The sequence below is a fragment of the Rhamphochromis longiceps genome, linkage group LG16, assembly GCF_057381845.1.
Source record: "Rhamphochromis longiceps isolate RC_006_pf linkage group LG16, R_longiceps_female_GT1.1, whole genome shotgun sequence".
NCBI lineage: Eukaryota > Metazoa > Chordata > Actinopteri > Cichliformes > Cichlidae > Rhamphochromis > Rhamphochromis longiceps.
In genome coordinates this window covers 37285760-37302785 of record NC_140572.1, presented here as the reverse complement: position 1 = coordinate 37302785, position 17026 = coordinate 37285760, and the positions used below count along the sequence as shown (strand labels likewise).

At 41.6% G+C, this 17026-nt stretch overlaps 1 protein-coding gene across 2 annotated transcripts in view; it reads right to left on the bottom strand.

Annotated features, from left to right (window-relative positions):
* The window catches only part of LOC146651628 (polycystin-1-like protein 2), a 38813-nt gene that overhangs the window by 19355 nt on the left and 2432 nt on the right, over nt 1-17026 (bottom strand). The window contains exons 1-12 of one of the 2 annotated variants that reach the window (XM_085384367.1): nt 15364-16266; nt 12827-12937; nt 10347-10494; nt 6538-6767; nt 6188-6378; nt 4475-4691; nt 3704-3846; nt 2497-3559; nt 1570-1715; nt 1308-1469; nt 564-701; nt 171-302 (exon numbers count right to left, since the gene is read on the bottom strand). In XM_085384367.1, the coding sequence (XP_085240493.1) occupies nt 171-302; nt 564-701; nt 1308-1469; nt 1570-1715; nt 2497-3559; nt 3704-3846; nt 4475-4691; nt 6188-6378; nt 6538-6767; nt 10347-10494; nt 12827-12937; nt 15364-15400 (2718 nt within the window). In that variant the 5' untranslated portion in view covers nt 15401-16266. Of the gene's footprint in view, nt 1-170; nt 303-563; nt 702-1307; nt 1470-1569; nt 1716-2496; nt 3560-3703; nt 3847-4474; nt 4692-6187; nt 6379-6537; nt 6768-10346; nt 10495-12826; nt 12938-15363; nt 16267-17026 lie in introns of those variants that run through there. The other variant, XM_085384368.1, reaches the window with a different exon arrangement.

The following is a 17026-nucleotide window of genomic DNA, read 5'->3' as shown; positions in this document are numbered from 1 at the left end:
ACACAACATTTAGAATAAGAAATAAAACTGATTTTAAATACAAAAAGGTTTTTTTTGAAGAGACAGCAGATATTGCTGGGAAGTGATATTGATTTGCATATCTAACATTAAAAGCTACCACGATTCCCCAGAGAAATAAACACAATCAGTATCGGCCTCATAAGACTCACACTGGGACAATAGTCGAGCATGTTGCTTATGCCCTCCACAATAATGTTGGCTGTGGCAAAGACTTCAGTTGCGTTTAGATCCATGTGGAGGAGAAATGAACTCAGGGTTGCGAACAATGATGCGGCCCTTTCCTGAAGGTGGAAATTAACTCACAGTCACAGACATGTATTTGGGAGAAATTATGAAGATATTAACATTTTTGAATTGTCAAAAGCTTTAAAATGTGGTCCTCATGTCCCACCTTTAATTTTAAAAAAGCCCTGTCCACCAAACATTTACTTCCCATTAAGAAGGGAGCTACAGTGAAAGCAACGTACATCAGTACGCATTGCAGAGAGATGTCTACAGTCCTTACTGATGGATTCCTCCTTTTTTGAACTTCTCTACAGTACCTGTGCTGATGTATTGAGTTCAGTCCCTTTCTTGACGAGAGAAGCAAGTGCTGTGGCTAACACCTGAACGTCTTGTAGAGTTTTGTTGAGATTTTCATTTACTATAGCAATCAATATGTCCAGCATCTTCTGTCGAAGCTTCAGACACCAACAAAATAAATGCATAAAAAAGTGACATATTAGAATTTTACAGTAACAATGTTGTTCATTCAGATTCAAACATTTCCTGATTCACAGAGATGGTTTTTCCTTTCCATCCACCCTGTCTGATTAAGTTTGGAAATGAGACCTGTGTTTTCTTGAGAAGCTGTCAAAAAGATGTAAAATTACACATAGAAACTTCCTTTGAATGAATCAACTGTTGGGCGGCTCCTAAAGCATGCCCTATTAAAGGCCTGTACACACTGACTGCAATCTGAATACACAACAACAAAAGGAAGAAATGGAGATTCTGGGTTCATCCAAATCTCACAACAAAGAAGCAACAGAGAAAATTTGGTGGTTTGATTCATAACTGCATTATGACTGTTTTTGTACATATTTTAGGATGTCAGTGGAGCTGTCCAGACTCTTTTTGCAAAATTACACGGTTGATGTTAACAGCTGCATTAACAATACGTGAGCCTGAAAAAATTTTAACCCATCCGGTGTGTAAAGGCCTTAAAAGTTAAAAGCTTGCTTAGCCCTGCTGGCAGCACAAGGCTCCTCACTGGTCCTATCCTTAAACAGGATGAGATTTGCTACCTTTTGCCTATCTGCTTGTCCTGCAGGATCAGATTGGTCGTTAAGTTCATTGGCCACAGAACTGAAGAGTTGTCCAGCGACTTCTGGTGACAGCTGGCCTTCTGCCTTTAGCTGATCCAATATGTTCTCTATTGAGCTTAAGCTCAAAGTTGAATCCATAACCTGATGAGAAGAAAATATTTTCTCACAGTACTACAAAATCAGAGCATTTCCGTACTCTGGATCTTTTCTCGTCAGTACATGCATCCTATTTGTGGCATACCTGTGCAGTTATAGTGGTGCTGAGTACTGTTTGGCCTTCACCCGTTGCAGTTGCCAGTATATTCAGTTTGTAGTTAGAATTGCTGTCTCCGAGAGGAAGGAAGATGAATTTTACTTCATTGCTCTGACTGCATCGCAGAGTCTTACCTGATAAGGTTCAAACAAGAGAGTTTCTATCATTATTAGATTTCTAGTGAAATATACTCCATTGTGTTTGTAGCTAAATGAATATTATGAATATTTCAGTATTGGATTATTAATCACACTACTAGCCAATCACATTATATGGTGCTACGATAATAGTAGCTGCATCCCTCACTTGCTTACCTGTCGCTGTACGCATTTGAGCCCTCTGTCACCTGACTTCCCTAGCTGTTACAGGTAGGAGTCATGTCACTACTGCCTCAGTCTGAATGGGCTACACTTTGGTTGAGTGGTGCTACTCGTGTTTTTGTGGAGATCACCTGTGGATTATTTCTCCGGAAGCCTTCCATCGATTTCTGGTATGTTATTTTGTGCCGTATGTTTATTGTTTTACTTGGTAGTAAATGCGTGTGTTTTTAGGCTGTAGCTGCAGAAGCCTCCTATTGGCCACGTCGTTTGCAGATTGGGCAACGCCGTTTGATCAGTAGCGGAAAGTGGGGTGAGTTGTGCCAGTTTTTACTTAGAGTGACTTTACAGTGAGGCCTTGAAAGGAATGCTTCTTTCTATAATATGTACATATATTTCAGGATCTAACTCATCCCTGGGATCAGTCACTTTGGATTGTTCTACAGTGCCACCCCCGTGTTTCTATGGATCTTTAGAAACACAACTTACCGCTGGGACAAATCGCCCCACATGTTAAAACAACGTGGAAAATAAATGCCACTGTTAAACTTAGTTACATCAGTGTCTTAAAAGATTTTGCTGATCCAGAAGTACTTACTCTGAGTGCTGAAACAATACTGACAGTTAGAGCAGGGATTTTCAGTATTGCAAGTTATATCAAAAGCATCAAGGATTGTTCCACTCTGTGGAGATATGCTACATGACAAGCCACTGGAGCCATCTCCATCCGTTCCGCAATCAGGTCCTCCCCCTCCCCCTTTTTCGCAGTCGCCTTTTCCGCAGTCGCCTTTGCAACAGTCTCCTCCCCCTTTTTCGCAGTCGCCTTTTCCACAGTCGCCTTTGCAACAGTCTTCTCCCCCTTTTCCACAGTCGCCTTTGCAACAGTCTCCTCCCCCTTTTTTGCAGTCGCCTTTTCCGCAGTCGCCTTTGCAACAGTCTCCTCCCCCTTTTCCACAGTCACCTTTGCAACAGTCTTCTCCCCCTTTTCCACAGTCGCATTTGCAACAGTCTCCTCCCCCTTTTTCGCAGTCGCCTTTTCCACAGTCGCATTTGCCACAGTCTCCTCCCTCTTTTTTGCAGTTGCCTTTTCCACAGTCGCATTTGCCACAGTCTCCTCCCTCTTTTTTGCAGTTGCCTTTTCCACAGTCGCCTTTGCAACAGTCTCCTCCCTCTTTTTCGCAGTCGCCTTTTCCACAGTCGCCTTTGCAACAGTCTCCTCCCCCTTTTTCGCAGTCGCCTTTTCCACAGTCGCCTTTGCAACAGTCTCCTCCCCCTTTTTTGCAGTCGCCTTTTCCACAGTCGCATTTGCCACAGTCTCCTCCCTCTTTTTTGCAGTTGCCTTTTCCACAGTCGCATTTGCCACAGTCTCCTCCCTCTTTTTTGCAGTTGCCTTTTCCACAGTCGCCTTTGCAACAGTCTCCTCCCCCTTTTTTGCAGTCGCCTTTTCCACAGTCGCATTTGCCACAGTCTCCTCCCTCTTTTTTGCAGTCGCCTTTTCCACAGTCGCATTTGCCACAGTCTCCTCCCTCTTTTTTGCAGTTGCCTTTTCCACAGTCGTCGTTTCCGCAGTCTCCTTCCCCTCCATCTCTTTGAGTTATTGTAGCTGAACGGTTAGCTGTGAGTGTCAGTAGAGCTCTGCCAACTCTAACATGCTTCTTTCTCTGAAAACACAAGCATTTATAAATGTCAGGTAAGGTAGAACAAAGGTGAGGATGAGGGTTAATATTTACTTAAAATATTATTTTGTACAGTTACATTAGAAGTACAACTACACAACTATAAATTGGATGGACTTCTGTAATTACCCGTCTGTTGTTCATTCCAAACAAAATGTTATTTTGATCGCTGGGTTTAAAGCCTAAATCTTTATCACAAGAAGCAGATATATTCAGCACCACTTCAAGAGAGGAGAAGATGTTCCAAACTCTGAGTTTTGCTTCTATAGAACCTGTAGAAAAACACACGGAAAAAATCAATGAATCAGCAGTAGAATCTGTAAATATTCATGTTTCAGACATTTTGACTGACATCAAATTCGGGTGGCTGTAGCTCAGGAGGTAGAGCAGGTCATCTACAGTCCTAATTAGAAGGTTGGTGGTTTGATCCCTGGCAGCTCCAGTCTGCATGATACCAACCCAATGCATCCATCAATGTGAGTGAATGTGTATGAACATAAGTTGTAAGTTGTAAGTAAGTTGTGTAAAGCACTTAGAGTGCCTAGGCAGAGTAGAAAATGAGATGCATTAACACTATGGAATACCTGTGTTATCAATTTCAAAATACTATATCGCCTTATTCTTAGATTATCATTCACAAGATTTTTGGAGAACTTGATCTTTGACCTTGAGGTTGAGGTCACCAAGATTTAAACTTGTCTGAGACTTTTAATAGATACACTAATTTGAACATCCTATGTTGCTTTGTTCTTGAGTTATCACATTCACAATCTTTGGTATTCATGATGCCCGCCCACCTGGCAGAACGACAACAATACCTTCAATTAGCCTTTTATGGCTAAGGGGTAAAATGCACTACATAAGAAGCAGTCCATTTACCATTTACATTTTAAAGCTCACCTTGAATTGGGTTTTCAGTTTCAAACATTTCCTTTCTGGTATTCATTTGTCTGGTTTCAGTGAACAAGCCATTGTTTCCAGAAAGAGAAAACAAGAGCATCACAGGCTCTCCTCGTACAAGGGAAACATCAAAAATAATAAATGGGGAATCTAAACATTCATCGCCCGCTGTCAACACAGAGGCCTGAAGTCCAACTATTTTCTCCAGAACACACACCTGTGGGATAAGCAGAATTACAAAGCAGAGGAACACATTAATCAGATAACAGAAGCAGATAACACGTTAATCTGATAACACATTAATCTGGCAATTAGTGTTTACTATGAAAATACATTAAAGATACATTAAAAATACTCTACAAAGCATTTTAATTCAGTAAGAAATTGTCTGATAAAGAAAAATCTTGACATATTAAATTGTGACTGTCTATGAGAAGAATAAAACTGTCATGGTCTGGGTGAGTGCGGGGTTTTTCCACTCTGCTGGGCTCCACGTTCAGGCGGAGACTCCAATCAGCCTTCACACCTGATTCCAATCAAGTCACCAGCATATAAGACCAGCGCTCACAACAGACCTCTGCCAGATCTACAGCTAACGCACTACCTGCCTGGGCGTTACGCTTCTCAAACTGAACTGCACCTATCTCTGTCTGGATGCTGGTTTCCTGATATCTGGTTGTAACCCCCTCAATCGTGGCACTTCGCCTGCCCACCTCCCTGCCAGGCCTGTTGCTACAAGTGTATTCCAGACCCTCCTTGGACCTCTATCATGCCACTTTCACCTGCTATGTGTAAGCCATAACCATCATAGTTGAATCCACCGACTGACATTCACTAGACTGCCACTGACTGCCTGTCTCTTCTCGTTATAGTGACTCTGTGTACCTCCACCCAGGCCGCTGCCCCTTTTCCCTCCCCAGGATCTGGTCACAAAATCTAGCATCTAGTCTAGGGTGTGAATTGGTGGATGACTGGACGTGTAAAGCGCTTTGGGGTCCTTAGGGACTAGTAAAGCGCTGTACAAATACAGGCCATTTACCATTTAGTCATAGCGCACAGTCTGAGCTCCATGTTCCATAGTCTGGCCTCTTAGCCTTCACAGTCCATAGCCTACATTATTTCCTGCTCTGTAATTAAACTACGCACTGTAAATAAAGCACTGTATTCACTCCAGTTTTGCCTCCCTCTGTGTCTGCATTTCAGTCCACACTCACCGCCTGGCCCTCTCGGCCGTAACAAAAACTTCCAATATATTTCCAGAGTTTTTGTGCCATGCAAAGAAGAGCAGGTGAGCTGAGCTTCCTGTTTACGGAGGTTAGCTGGCAGCTGAGTGACATCAGACCTTGTGGTTTAATTTTGATTAAACTTAGATCAAAGGCACATTTTCACACTATGTTCCTTGACTTAAAATGACTGATTACCTTAATGGGGACAGCAGGATGAAAGTGCAGACTTTTAAATTCATAGTTGGTATGAAAAAAAAAAAAAGAAATAATTGTGAATTAAATTGAGAGAGATGTTCTCGTCTTCCCAGTTATATTTCCCTAATTAAAGGTTAAATTTAATTAATAATTTTAAACAGTCTAATTTTTCAATCAGTACTCAAATTCTTTATTCATATGAACACCATGCTCAACAGAAACCTGGGGATGATACATCATTATTTTTGTTACTGTTGTACTAAAAGAAGACTATTAGTTTGATTTACTGTACCTGCAGGTCTTTGGACACTTCAAGGAATGTGACCGTGTTAGACGCATAAAGTGTCAGATGGTGGCAGCCAGACCCGAGCTGCGTCACTATTTCTGATGTTACTGTGACGTTCTGGGGTTCAGTTCCTCTGACCACAGATAAACCGGACAACGGCTTTTCATCAGCTTTGATTCTGTAGGTCACATTCGTACCTAAAGAATAGAAAACAAATAAAACTTAAGTGACAGTAAAAGTCAAACATGATTTCGGGAAAAAAACAAATATATGCTCAAACTAAAGCCGATGCTGTTATGTAGAGATATCAAAATTTCAACTTAATTATTTGATATTAGGTTCACTTTGGTACCTACCTGCTTTTACTTCCATTTGAATATGAAAGGCTTCTCCACACAGGGCTTTGCAGTTGGTTTCATAAAAAGACAGGTTTCCAGCATAGCACTTGATAACACCGATCTCTGCAACAGGCTCTTGAATCGTAATTATTTTCTGAGCAGTAATGTGCATTTCACTGCAAGTGCATTCAGCTGCCACAATAAAGGTACTTGGATGAGTGTATTTGTGCACCACACTGCTCTCCAACCTGAGCAAATTCAAAAACAGGAATCAGCGTGTTCGTTTGAGTAACACTATTTCAGATATGCCACACAACCATTAAGTGCATCAAAATCAAATTAAACAAACAGCCATTAGCATCAAATGGTTTTTAATCCCAGTGTAATGGTGTAATGTGTCATAAAAATTATTATTATTATTATTATTATTATTATTATTATTTTATTTTATTTTTTTTACTATTTAATTTGTAAAAATGTGTATACACACACACACACACACACACACACACACACACACACACACACACACACACACACACACACACATGTAGGAAAATATTTAGTATACACATCCAGAAATGCATACACTATTATATATTGTACATATATTTATTAGTTTCAGGTTGGCCATTCTTGTATTTTGCTCGTTTGTGTTGTTGTGTTTGCACATCTCTGTTGCTTGTGGGGCTCGCACACAAGAATTTCACTCGCATGTGCTGTGCCAGTGTGCCTGCACATGTGATGTGACAATAAACGTGATTTGATTTGATTTGATTTTGAAAAATGAAATCTTCCCTGACTCTTAAGTCTTTAACAAAATGTTGTCTGATATCACTGAAAGACTTTGGTACTTTAGTTGTAAGTGCAAATTCAAAAGATGTTGCATGTGCTTGTTCACAACTGAACAACAACACTGAACCAGGGGTCACTCCAGGAAGATCTCTATTCCTGACTCCAGGGTGAGTTTGCTGGTAGTCAAAATCTGTCAGAAAAAGGGTGATGCACTAAAAATCTTCTCGAGGTTGCCATGGATTGCTTGCAGATCGCCACAGTTACCTGCAGACTGGAGCGACTCACCAGCTACTCGCTGAGTACAAAGTGCCCAGATCCCATGGGTGCAAAACAAGCCCAAATCATCAGCCTTCCAACACTTTGCTTGACAGCTGGTAGGAGGTGTGAGGTCCTGATATGCTGATATATGTTTGGGCTCTACCAAATGGGTGGCTGTGCATTGTAGCCAAACATCTCCAATTTGGTCTCATCTGGTCAAAGAACATTGTTTCTGAAATTTTGCAGTTTGTACAAACATACTCCGTGCTGCCATGTTCTTTTAGAGAGAAGATGATTTCTCCTGGCAACCCTTCAAAGCCAGCCATGCTTCTTCGAATTATTCTGTCATGAATTTTAATGTTATGAACGTTAGCATGTGGCCTGAGACCTGTGGAGTCTTACAGTAGAATGTTTTTATTATTTTTGCGCAGTCTCCTTGGGGTAAATTGACAGAGACGTTCAATCTTGTGATCGTTAATCAAGTGCTTTCCTGCAAAGAAGCGCAAGGATATAACATAGAAGTCCTCAATCCTTTAGAGAATGCTCGACATTCAACTTGTTTAAGGCACAGGTTAAAAACTGGTTATGGACAAATCAAGTGTGTGATCATGTATAAGTTGTATAGTTTTAATGTTTTATTTGGGAATAGAACGGTGTGTATGTGTGAGTACTTTTAATGTTTTATGGACAACAGATGGAAATTAGCCCTTGGCTATAATCTGGCATGTTTACATTCATGTAATTTATTTTACATTTATGTTCATTAACATGCACTGTCCTAAATAAATTAAATTAAAGTTCACCTAATGCCTGTGAGTATATCATAATGGTTTTCTGGACATTACACACAGAACGTCTAATAAAATTTTTGTTTTTTTGGCGATTTAAATGGGAGAAATTGGGTGAATAATGCAGTTCTTCAAAAATAACTGAACTTACATCTGCTGATCATTCCTGCATTTATTCCCAGTACCTTTACTGAAAGTGGCTGCAGTTAAAAACAGGTATGCAATCTAGTGGCTCGCTTATTAATTTCCATTAGGCATTCAAAAAACATTTATAAATAAAAACATTAAATTTTTAAAACATCCCTTTCCTTGCAAAATAAGACATCTTGCAGATTATCAATATGTGACCTGTTCTTAAGGTTTACAGATTCAGGTAACTTATAACGCTGATGGAGATGGTAGGCCTACACAACTTTCCTCCAGCTTTTGTACAAATGACTTTGATAGCAGCATGGTCCAACTGAAGTGCGGTGTGCCTGTTTGTATCATTACATTTCATGGTTAAATTCAACATAAGGATGAAATAAGTTGCACATTCACTATGATACAGGTGATGATTGTGTGGTGAACAGATGTAGCAGATCCAGCTAAAGATATAATGGATTGTTGTGGTTCACACTTTCATAGTGAACTTTGTTAAACTTTCACCAAGCTCATGTTGTCACATGTCAGAGCAGTGAGACCAATTACACAAACAATGCTGACGCAGGCTCATGACACGCTCAACTGTTGACTGATTTTTTATTTATTTTGTAGACTGCATTGCTTCTTCTAAGTGCTGAGCCTTTTATAGCTGAAGCGTCAAAACCTTCTCTGGCATGGTTCCTAGGCTGCATCCTACTTCTAGATGCTGTAATGTTTCTGTTGCTGTGCGCCTTGTCAGCTCTGGTAAACAAATTACTGCCGGCTGACGTAAAAGGCATTACTACCAGTACAGCAGTGACTGTCGCCACAGACACCAGGATTCAAAACTGAAACTGTGCCCTCCAAAAACAGGAAATACAGATTTAATCACCACTGATTAACTGATTACGAATGAGCTTGAATCTAACAGATGTTCATTTCTATATGACAGCCCCACACACCCACCCACACAAATGTAGTATCTAAAAGCACAAAAAGCCAATGGGATGCATTTGGGAATCACAGGAGGTGAGCTGGGTGTTGGCGAGCTGGAAACTGGAAACAGAGTAGATTGATTGGATTAATCAGTCCATCTGGTGAATTCCCCTGCCAGATGGACTGAAGACAATTGGCAGGTGATTTTGACACAGTGTTAGGAATGATGGGGAAATTTTTAATTTCTCTACTTTGTGCATCTTTGTCTCATCTGTCATCCCTCCATTCATTTTCCTCCTTTTGTCCAAATCAGGGTGGAGCCTATTTCAGCCTATCCTTCCGCCTGTGACTTGGAAATCAGTCTGATTATTTTATTGAAGGCTCTCTCACATTGTTGAGCAGAAGAGGAGGCTTGTCCAAGGAGCTACAGTTGTATATTGCAAAACTTGTTTTTTCCTGCCGTGATGCGTGAATGAGGAGTGCTACACCTCTGTAACATACAAACTATCCTCAAACTGGGAGTCTACACAAAAAATGAGGGGTTTTTTTCCATATCGAAGAAGAAATAACTGCTTTGCAGAGGAAGCAGCTGTGCCGCATAAATGTATTGCCATTGCTTTTAAATAGCAGCCTGGAGCAACTGTCTCAGTATGTTAAGTGCCAGTTGCACTGACTCCTTGCTCCTCCTTTTTCATCCTCATCTCCTCTGCTCGTGTCTCAGGTACGATGGACTAAGTGCACTGAGAGGATGCCAAGGAAAGGAATCAAGGATGTGCAAAACTTAGTAACAAGAAAGCAGGATAGAAGGCAAAAACAAAACTTTGACACCTACACAAAAATAACTAACCTCATGTGGAAAATAATGCAGAAAATGTTCTTTAAACTCATGGCTGAAAAAACCTAAAGATTATTAATGTTGATACTCACCCTTTTGGATTGTTCAAATTAATTACATGGCCATCTCCTGTGTTCACTCTGCAGCTAAAGTTTGTCAGGGGTGAATGTAAAAGCCACTTCACGTGGATTCTGACGTCACCAAGAACCACAGCGGTGGGAGTAACTGACAGTGCGAGCCCTGTGGTGTGGGAGGATGACCAGAAATGTTACAAAGCGCTTGTAGCCCAGCAAGCAAAAAATAGACAAGCACAAGATCTCAACAGATAGAAGCACAGATACCATAGAGGTTATTTAATGCAGGAGCATGATCTGATTTTAATGTGATCTGAGCAAAAAAATAAGAAGACAGCCCAAAGAAATAAACTGGAAATGCAGCCTTTGTTGTCAACTATAGATTGGTTTGTACTTTTTTTTGTTGGGACTGATCATATATATATTTCTGGGGTCCATGCCATTTAATGATGTATAAACAACCGAAATTACTTTAAATTAAAAATGCAGGGAGCTGAGAATTGGAGTTCAGTCGCATTTTGAGCTAACTGTAGTGTTTCCAAAAACAGCACTCCAGTACTAAACTCTACACGAATTAAAGACCTGAGTGAGCTTCTCCAGATCTTGCTGGGGCACAAATCTCCCAGTTTGACTTTATTTCAAAGATGCCAGTAGGCTGGTTTAGTTTCAACTTTCTAAAGTAGATAGTGGGAAAACTGGAACCTTTTTGTCATTTAATCGTTTCTCTATTGCTTAAACACTTCGGTGTTGTATTTGCCAATGGGAGTTGCATCTTTATCAGTAGGAAACGTTATGACAACACAGCCAAGAGTTCAAAATCTATGTACTCTGTCACATTTCCTAAAGCCTTCCAGCAGGACAGATTGTCATCTTTGCCTGGCCAATTCTGGCCCTCCAGCCTTATCTGTGACACCCCTGGTATAAGCCATTCCTGTCAGGTACAGGTAACGTGACTGAGCCTAGAGTTTGCACAGGCTCATCGTTGGAAAAACACTGTCTGGTCTGATAGGTCTCAATTTCTGCTGTGACATTCAGATGTTAGGATCAGAATTTGGTGCAAACAACCTGAAATGATGGAGTCAGCAGTTCAGGTAATGCTGTGGGGGATATTTTCTTATCATACTTTGGGCCCCTTGGTACCAGCTGAGCATCCTTTAAATGCCAAGGCCTACCGGAGAATCACTGGTGACCATCCTGTTGTAACCACAGTGTATCATCTACTGCTGGTGGCTTCCAGCAGGTTAACACACTATGCCACAAAGGTCAGATCAGCTCAAGCTTGTGTCCTGAGGATGACAACGAGTTCACTGCACTCCCAGGACCTCCACAGTCACCAGATCTCAATCCACTGGAGCACCTTTTAGATGTGGTGAACAACATGTTCACATCACAGATGTGCAGCTGCAGCAGCTGCGCGATGCTATCGTGTCAAAATGGCCCGACGTCTCTGAGGAATCTTTCCATTTTGAATCTACCGATGTTGAGATAAGGGTCACTGTAGAAGCAGACCGTGTCTGATAGTTTGACCTATAATATAACTTGTCAGTGAAACATATAAAATGAATTTCAGTGTGAAGCTTGGATTGTTTGTTTGACATTTACCTGAACAGCTGCTGCTGCCAAATAAATAAAAAAAACCCTCAGTACAGCTAGTCCTTTTCCTTTTTACGTTGCTATTAACATTAACAATCCATCTGTTCTGTCCAAGAACTCCAGTAAAGTATGAGAGTGATGAGAAGAGATTGTGCTCCTGTTTCTGAGTAAAACTTTAAATTGCTCATCAAAAATTTGGAAACAATTGGAGATAATTTATCTGAATTTCAGGAGCGGGACCAAGGCTCCAAACACACCCCTTCTGGGTCTTATCTATATATGACCCCCCAGTTCTACAAGATGTTCGTTCTCATTTTCGTGCCCCACCCGCCCCCCTTTTTTTCTTTCACTTCTTCAGTAGTCATTAGTACATCGGGATCTGCCAGGCGAGACGTCGCTACCGATGGAGACAAACTCAGACCTCCATGAAATGATAAAGTTATGTTAATCTTCCTACTATGAAGTAAAGTGTTTTATTTCTGAAACATTTTTACAACTGTCTTTGTGCTATTTGAGGTAAATAACGCTGTTTTAATAATTCTCCGTGGTTAAACAAGTGGGAGAACTTCAAATCTTTGTAAGCCATATTTTTATCTTCACACTCACCAGAAGTGAAATAAGCCACAGAGTGTGAGAGAAATTTATTGGCAATGTTTTGAGAGCTAGATTGGCAGCATTTTTTAATTGGGGTTCTAACGCCTGCATCAAGCATCATCAGCCATAGTTAATCTTATTCTAACACTTTACTGGCTCCTAACGACTCTATGTAGTACTCTAAGTGGGAAAATTAAACAGATGGGATAGAAAAGAACAGACACACGCTGCCCTTCATGGATTTAGGAAGTGTGATTCCACTTTAGAGGGAAAAAAAATGAAATTAACCTGAGCACAGAACCGTGACCTACCGTCTTTGCAGTGATAGTCCACAGACAGGTAGCTCTTCAGCTGAGGACAAGGGTCAGCAAAGGAGTTCGCAACTTCAGCAATCTGGCAGACCTGTCGGCCGTGGCAACGAGCTGGGAATCACAGAAGAATATGATTAGCTGCTGCTAGCACACACTGTCACACGCACACACATGTACGCTCCAGTGGTTTCAGCAAAGTTTTGCATCTGTTCATATCTTAGTTCATGCTTTGACGACAATATGCTTCTTAGCTACCAAAATCAAAGGCAAATAAATCCCTTCAACCTCACGCACAGAGAGGGGCTTCATAATCTTGAGACGCTAAAAAATATGAAAAGAGTTGTGATAAACTTGAGATTATACTTATGGTTTGTAGAAATGAACAATATCAACATTTTAATGCAATGACTGGGCTGCAAGAGAAACAGCAGCACTGATGTGTTTATGCTGTGTTCATGTAACATTTTTTAATCATAATTATCCATCCATCCATTGTCCAATTCAAGGTTAAAGGGGTGCTGTCTTAGGGCAAAAGACAGGGTACCCTGACAGTCTGTATCAGGACTAACACAGAGAGACATGCTCACATTCATGCTGAGGGCCAATTTAAAATCATCGAAAACTGCCAAATGTGTGTGTATTTACGGCAAATGTTAGTTATGCCAATTTAACAACAAGAAACAAGAATATAGCCAGTATATTTTTTGCCGTGTACACATCTACTATTTGGCTTTACCAAAGATCGATGGCCTAAAACGTTGATTCTGTATATCTGGACGTAGCGTTTTCAGCGGGAGAAACGTCACTCGCCCAGGTGACTTCTTCAGTCTCAGCTGACTGCAACTTTCCAACATTATAAACAGTACATTTGTACAATAACTGAAACCAGCACCACTGAATGAACAATGGGCTGTGAGGTCAGTTTCATGATCATTAATATGCAAATTGTCATGACCATTGATCAGCAACTACTGATCAAAGATCATTGATCCATGGCCATGAGTCCCATTCACAGAGAGTTGGGGAATGGCTGCAGTCACAGCATTGTAAGATGGTGACAGATGTACCCTTAGGCCCCCTCCTCGATTCAGAGATCGTCTTTCCCTTTTCACGTAACTGGCCTCCTTGACTCTGCGCTCAAACCAGCGTTCCTCCCTGTCCAGGATGTGTACATCCTCATTATTGAAAGAGTGTCCACTGGCGTAGGTGTAAATAGGCTGCAGAGTCCTGGCCTGACGAGGTAGCTCTTCTGTGTTGTGCCAACCGCTTCACCAGAGGTTGTTTGGTTTCCCAGATGTATAAATCCTGGCAATCCTCCTGGCACTTAACAGCGTACACTACGTTACTCACCAGATCCTTGAAGGTTCATTCAGTGGTGCTGGTTTCAGTCACTGTGTAAATGTACTGTTTATAGGGTTGGAAACCTGCAGTCAGCTGAGACTGAAGAAGTCACTTGGATGAGTGATGAGAAGTTTCTCGTCACTCAAAACGCTACAAGGTTCCGCATCTTCCGGGCAAGGACAGAGAGACTCAAGAGGAGCTTCTATCCCCAAGCCATCCGTGCCCTAAACACACACACCCGCCCGCTCACATCATCTATAATTGACTGAGACAGGACTCTCTTCCAGACACTCTAAACCAAGGCACAATGTACATTTCAATTCCTTTAACTTTAAATATGTTTATATTGTCTATCCTGTAAAATAGTCAGATGTCTATTCATATTAATGTACAGAATTCACCTGCTTGCTGCTACTACTGCACATTCACCCAGTGTATATACTATATGTATGTATATATTAGGGGTGCAACGATACTCGTATCGATATTGAACCGTTCGATACAGTGCTTTCGGTTCGGTACGCATATGTATCGAACAATACAAAATTTGTAATTTATTTTATCAACTTTCCTTCTGACGATGCTGTCTGTGTTGAGCGCTCAGTAAATCTGCGTTCGACTACTCAGCCTAGGCTGCACTGTCGAGCGCAGATCCACTGAGCGCTCAACACAGACAGCATCATCAGAAGGACGAGCGCAGGGCAAGCTAGCGAGACAGAAGTTAAGCTCTCCTTGCAACATGGCAAATTGAACCTTCCCCACCCTCATTCAGATGTGGCGTTTGGAATTATTTTGGTTTTCATGTGACGTATGACCCTGAAGGTAAGCGCGTCATGGACTAAAGTAAAACAGTATGTTGGATGTGCCACGCAATGCTCAATTACATGGGTGGGAACTAGTGTGTTAGCGAGCAGTTAGCTCGTTAACGTGTTAGCCGTCTAGCCCCACGCAGGGGTAGCTCGATAACGGAGCACTAGTGGGAACACAACGAATATGACTGCACATTTACGCCGACATCATCCTAGTGCAAAGACAAGTGGAAGCAGACAAAAACAACAAGCATGCATGTTACAAACTTTACCCCAGTCATTTAGACAGCCGTTAGCACATGATTCTCCTTATGGGGACCTGATATGTTTAATATTGTGGCGAGCTCAGACAAGGAGGAAAGGGAGGTGTCGTTTGGTCTTGCTTACCGTGAGCTAGCCAGGGAGCACAGCTGTTTATTGACATCTGCAGAAGAACACTGCCGCTAGCTAACTCCTCAGCGTGGCAACAACAACACACAGAGCGCCCTCTGACCCCGGAAGGACACACCGTCGCAGCGAGAAGGCGTCACCCGTCACTATGGCAACATAAACAAAACATAACTGTACAAACAGAACCCTGAACAGCCCTGACCCGCTACATAGTCCCCGCCTAAGGGGTCAGTCGTCCCCGACGACCCCATTGCCCCACACAAAGTCCTGCAAATGTCCAGGTGCCTTCTTTTGGCGCACCGGCCGGTCACGACCGGCGGGGGAAAAGTCACTCGGGTCAGAACATGGGGTGCCACCATCATCCCACTTCTGACACTAATGTGGCGAGCTCAGACAACGAGGAGACGGAGGTGTCGTTTGGTCTTGCTTCCCGTGAGCTAGCCAGGGAGCACAGCCCTTTATTGACATCTGCAGAAGAACACTGCCGCTAGCTAACTGCTCAGCGCGGCAACCGCACAGCCACAACAACAACACACAGGGCGCCCTCTGACCCCGGAAGGACACACCGTCGCAGCGAGAGGGCGTCACCCGTCACTATGGCAACATAAACAAAACATAACTGTACAAACAGAACCCCGAACAGCCCTGACCCGCTACAATATGCTGCTGAGAATATAGCCCAGAAGAAGCGTATAGTATAGCTTTTATTTTGGAAAGAGCCATTTCTCTGTAATAAACTCTCTTTTCCAAAGATGAGTGATTCCTCAATCAGATATATTTATTTTTTTAATTATTTTTGTTTCAGCAACATTAAATTTAAAAACTGTACTTTTGAGTTAAAATATATATTTATAATTTTAATAAATGACAAATTAAAAAGGCATGAACATTTTTTTTGTATCGAAAAAATATCGAACCGTGACACCAAAGTATCGAACCGAACCGAACCGTGAATTTTGTGTATCGTTGCACCCCTAGTATATATATATATATATATAATGTTCTTCCTCTACACCCCCCCCTGTCGAGGAGCATGTCAGGCTACATTTCACTGTGTGTTATACTTGTATAACTATGCATGTGACAAATAAAGAACCTTGAACCTTGAACCTTGAACATCCAGATGAACAGAATCAACTTTTGGAATTTACTTACCTGGATGATTGAGCATGCATCAAGACAAAGACTAAAGGGTTTTTAAATCCTGCTCTTCACATACGAGGAATTGAATTTTCAGGCCCCATCTTATCTTAATGACCTTGTAGTACCATATCACCCTATTAGAGCACTTTGCTCTCGCTCTGCAGGCCTACTTGTTGTTCCTAGAGTATTTAAAAGTAGAATGGGAGGCAGAGCCTTCAGTTTTCAGGCCCCTCTTCTGTGGAACCAGCTTCCAGTTTGGATTCAGGAGACAGACACTATCTCTACTTTCAAGATTAGGCTTAAAACTTTCCTTTTTGCTAAAGCATATAGTTAGGGCTGGACCAGGTGACCCTGAATCCTCCCTTAGTTATGCTTGCAATAGGTGTAGGCTGCTGGGGGACTCCCATGATGCACTGGGTGTTTCTTCTTCAGTCACCTTTGTTCACTCTCTATCTGTTTATACACTTCACTGCATTTAAATCATTAGTTGTTATTATTATTAATCTCTGGCTCTCTT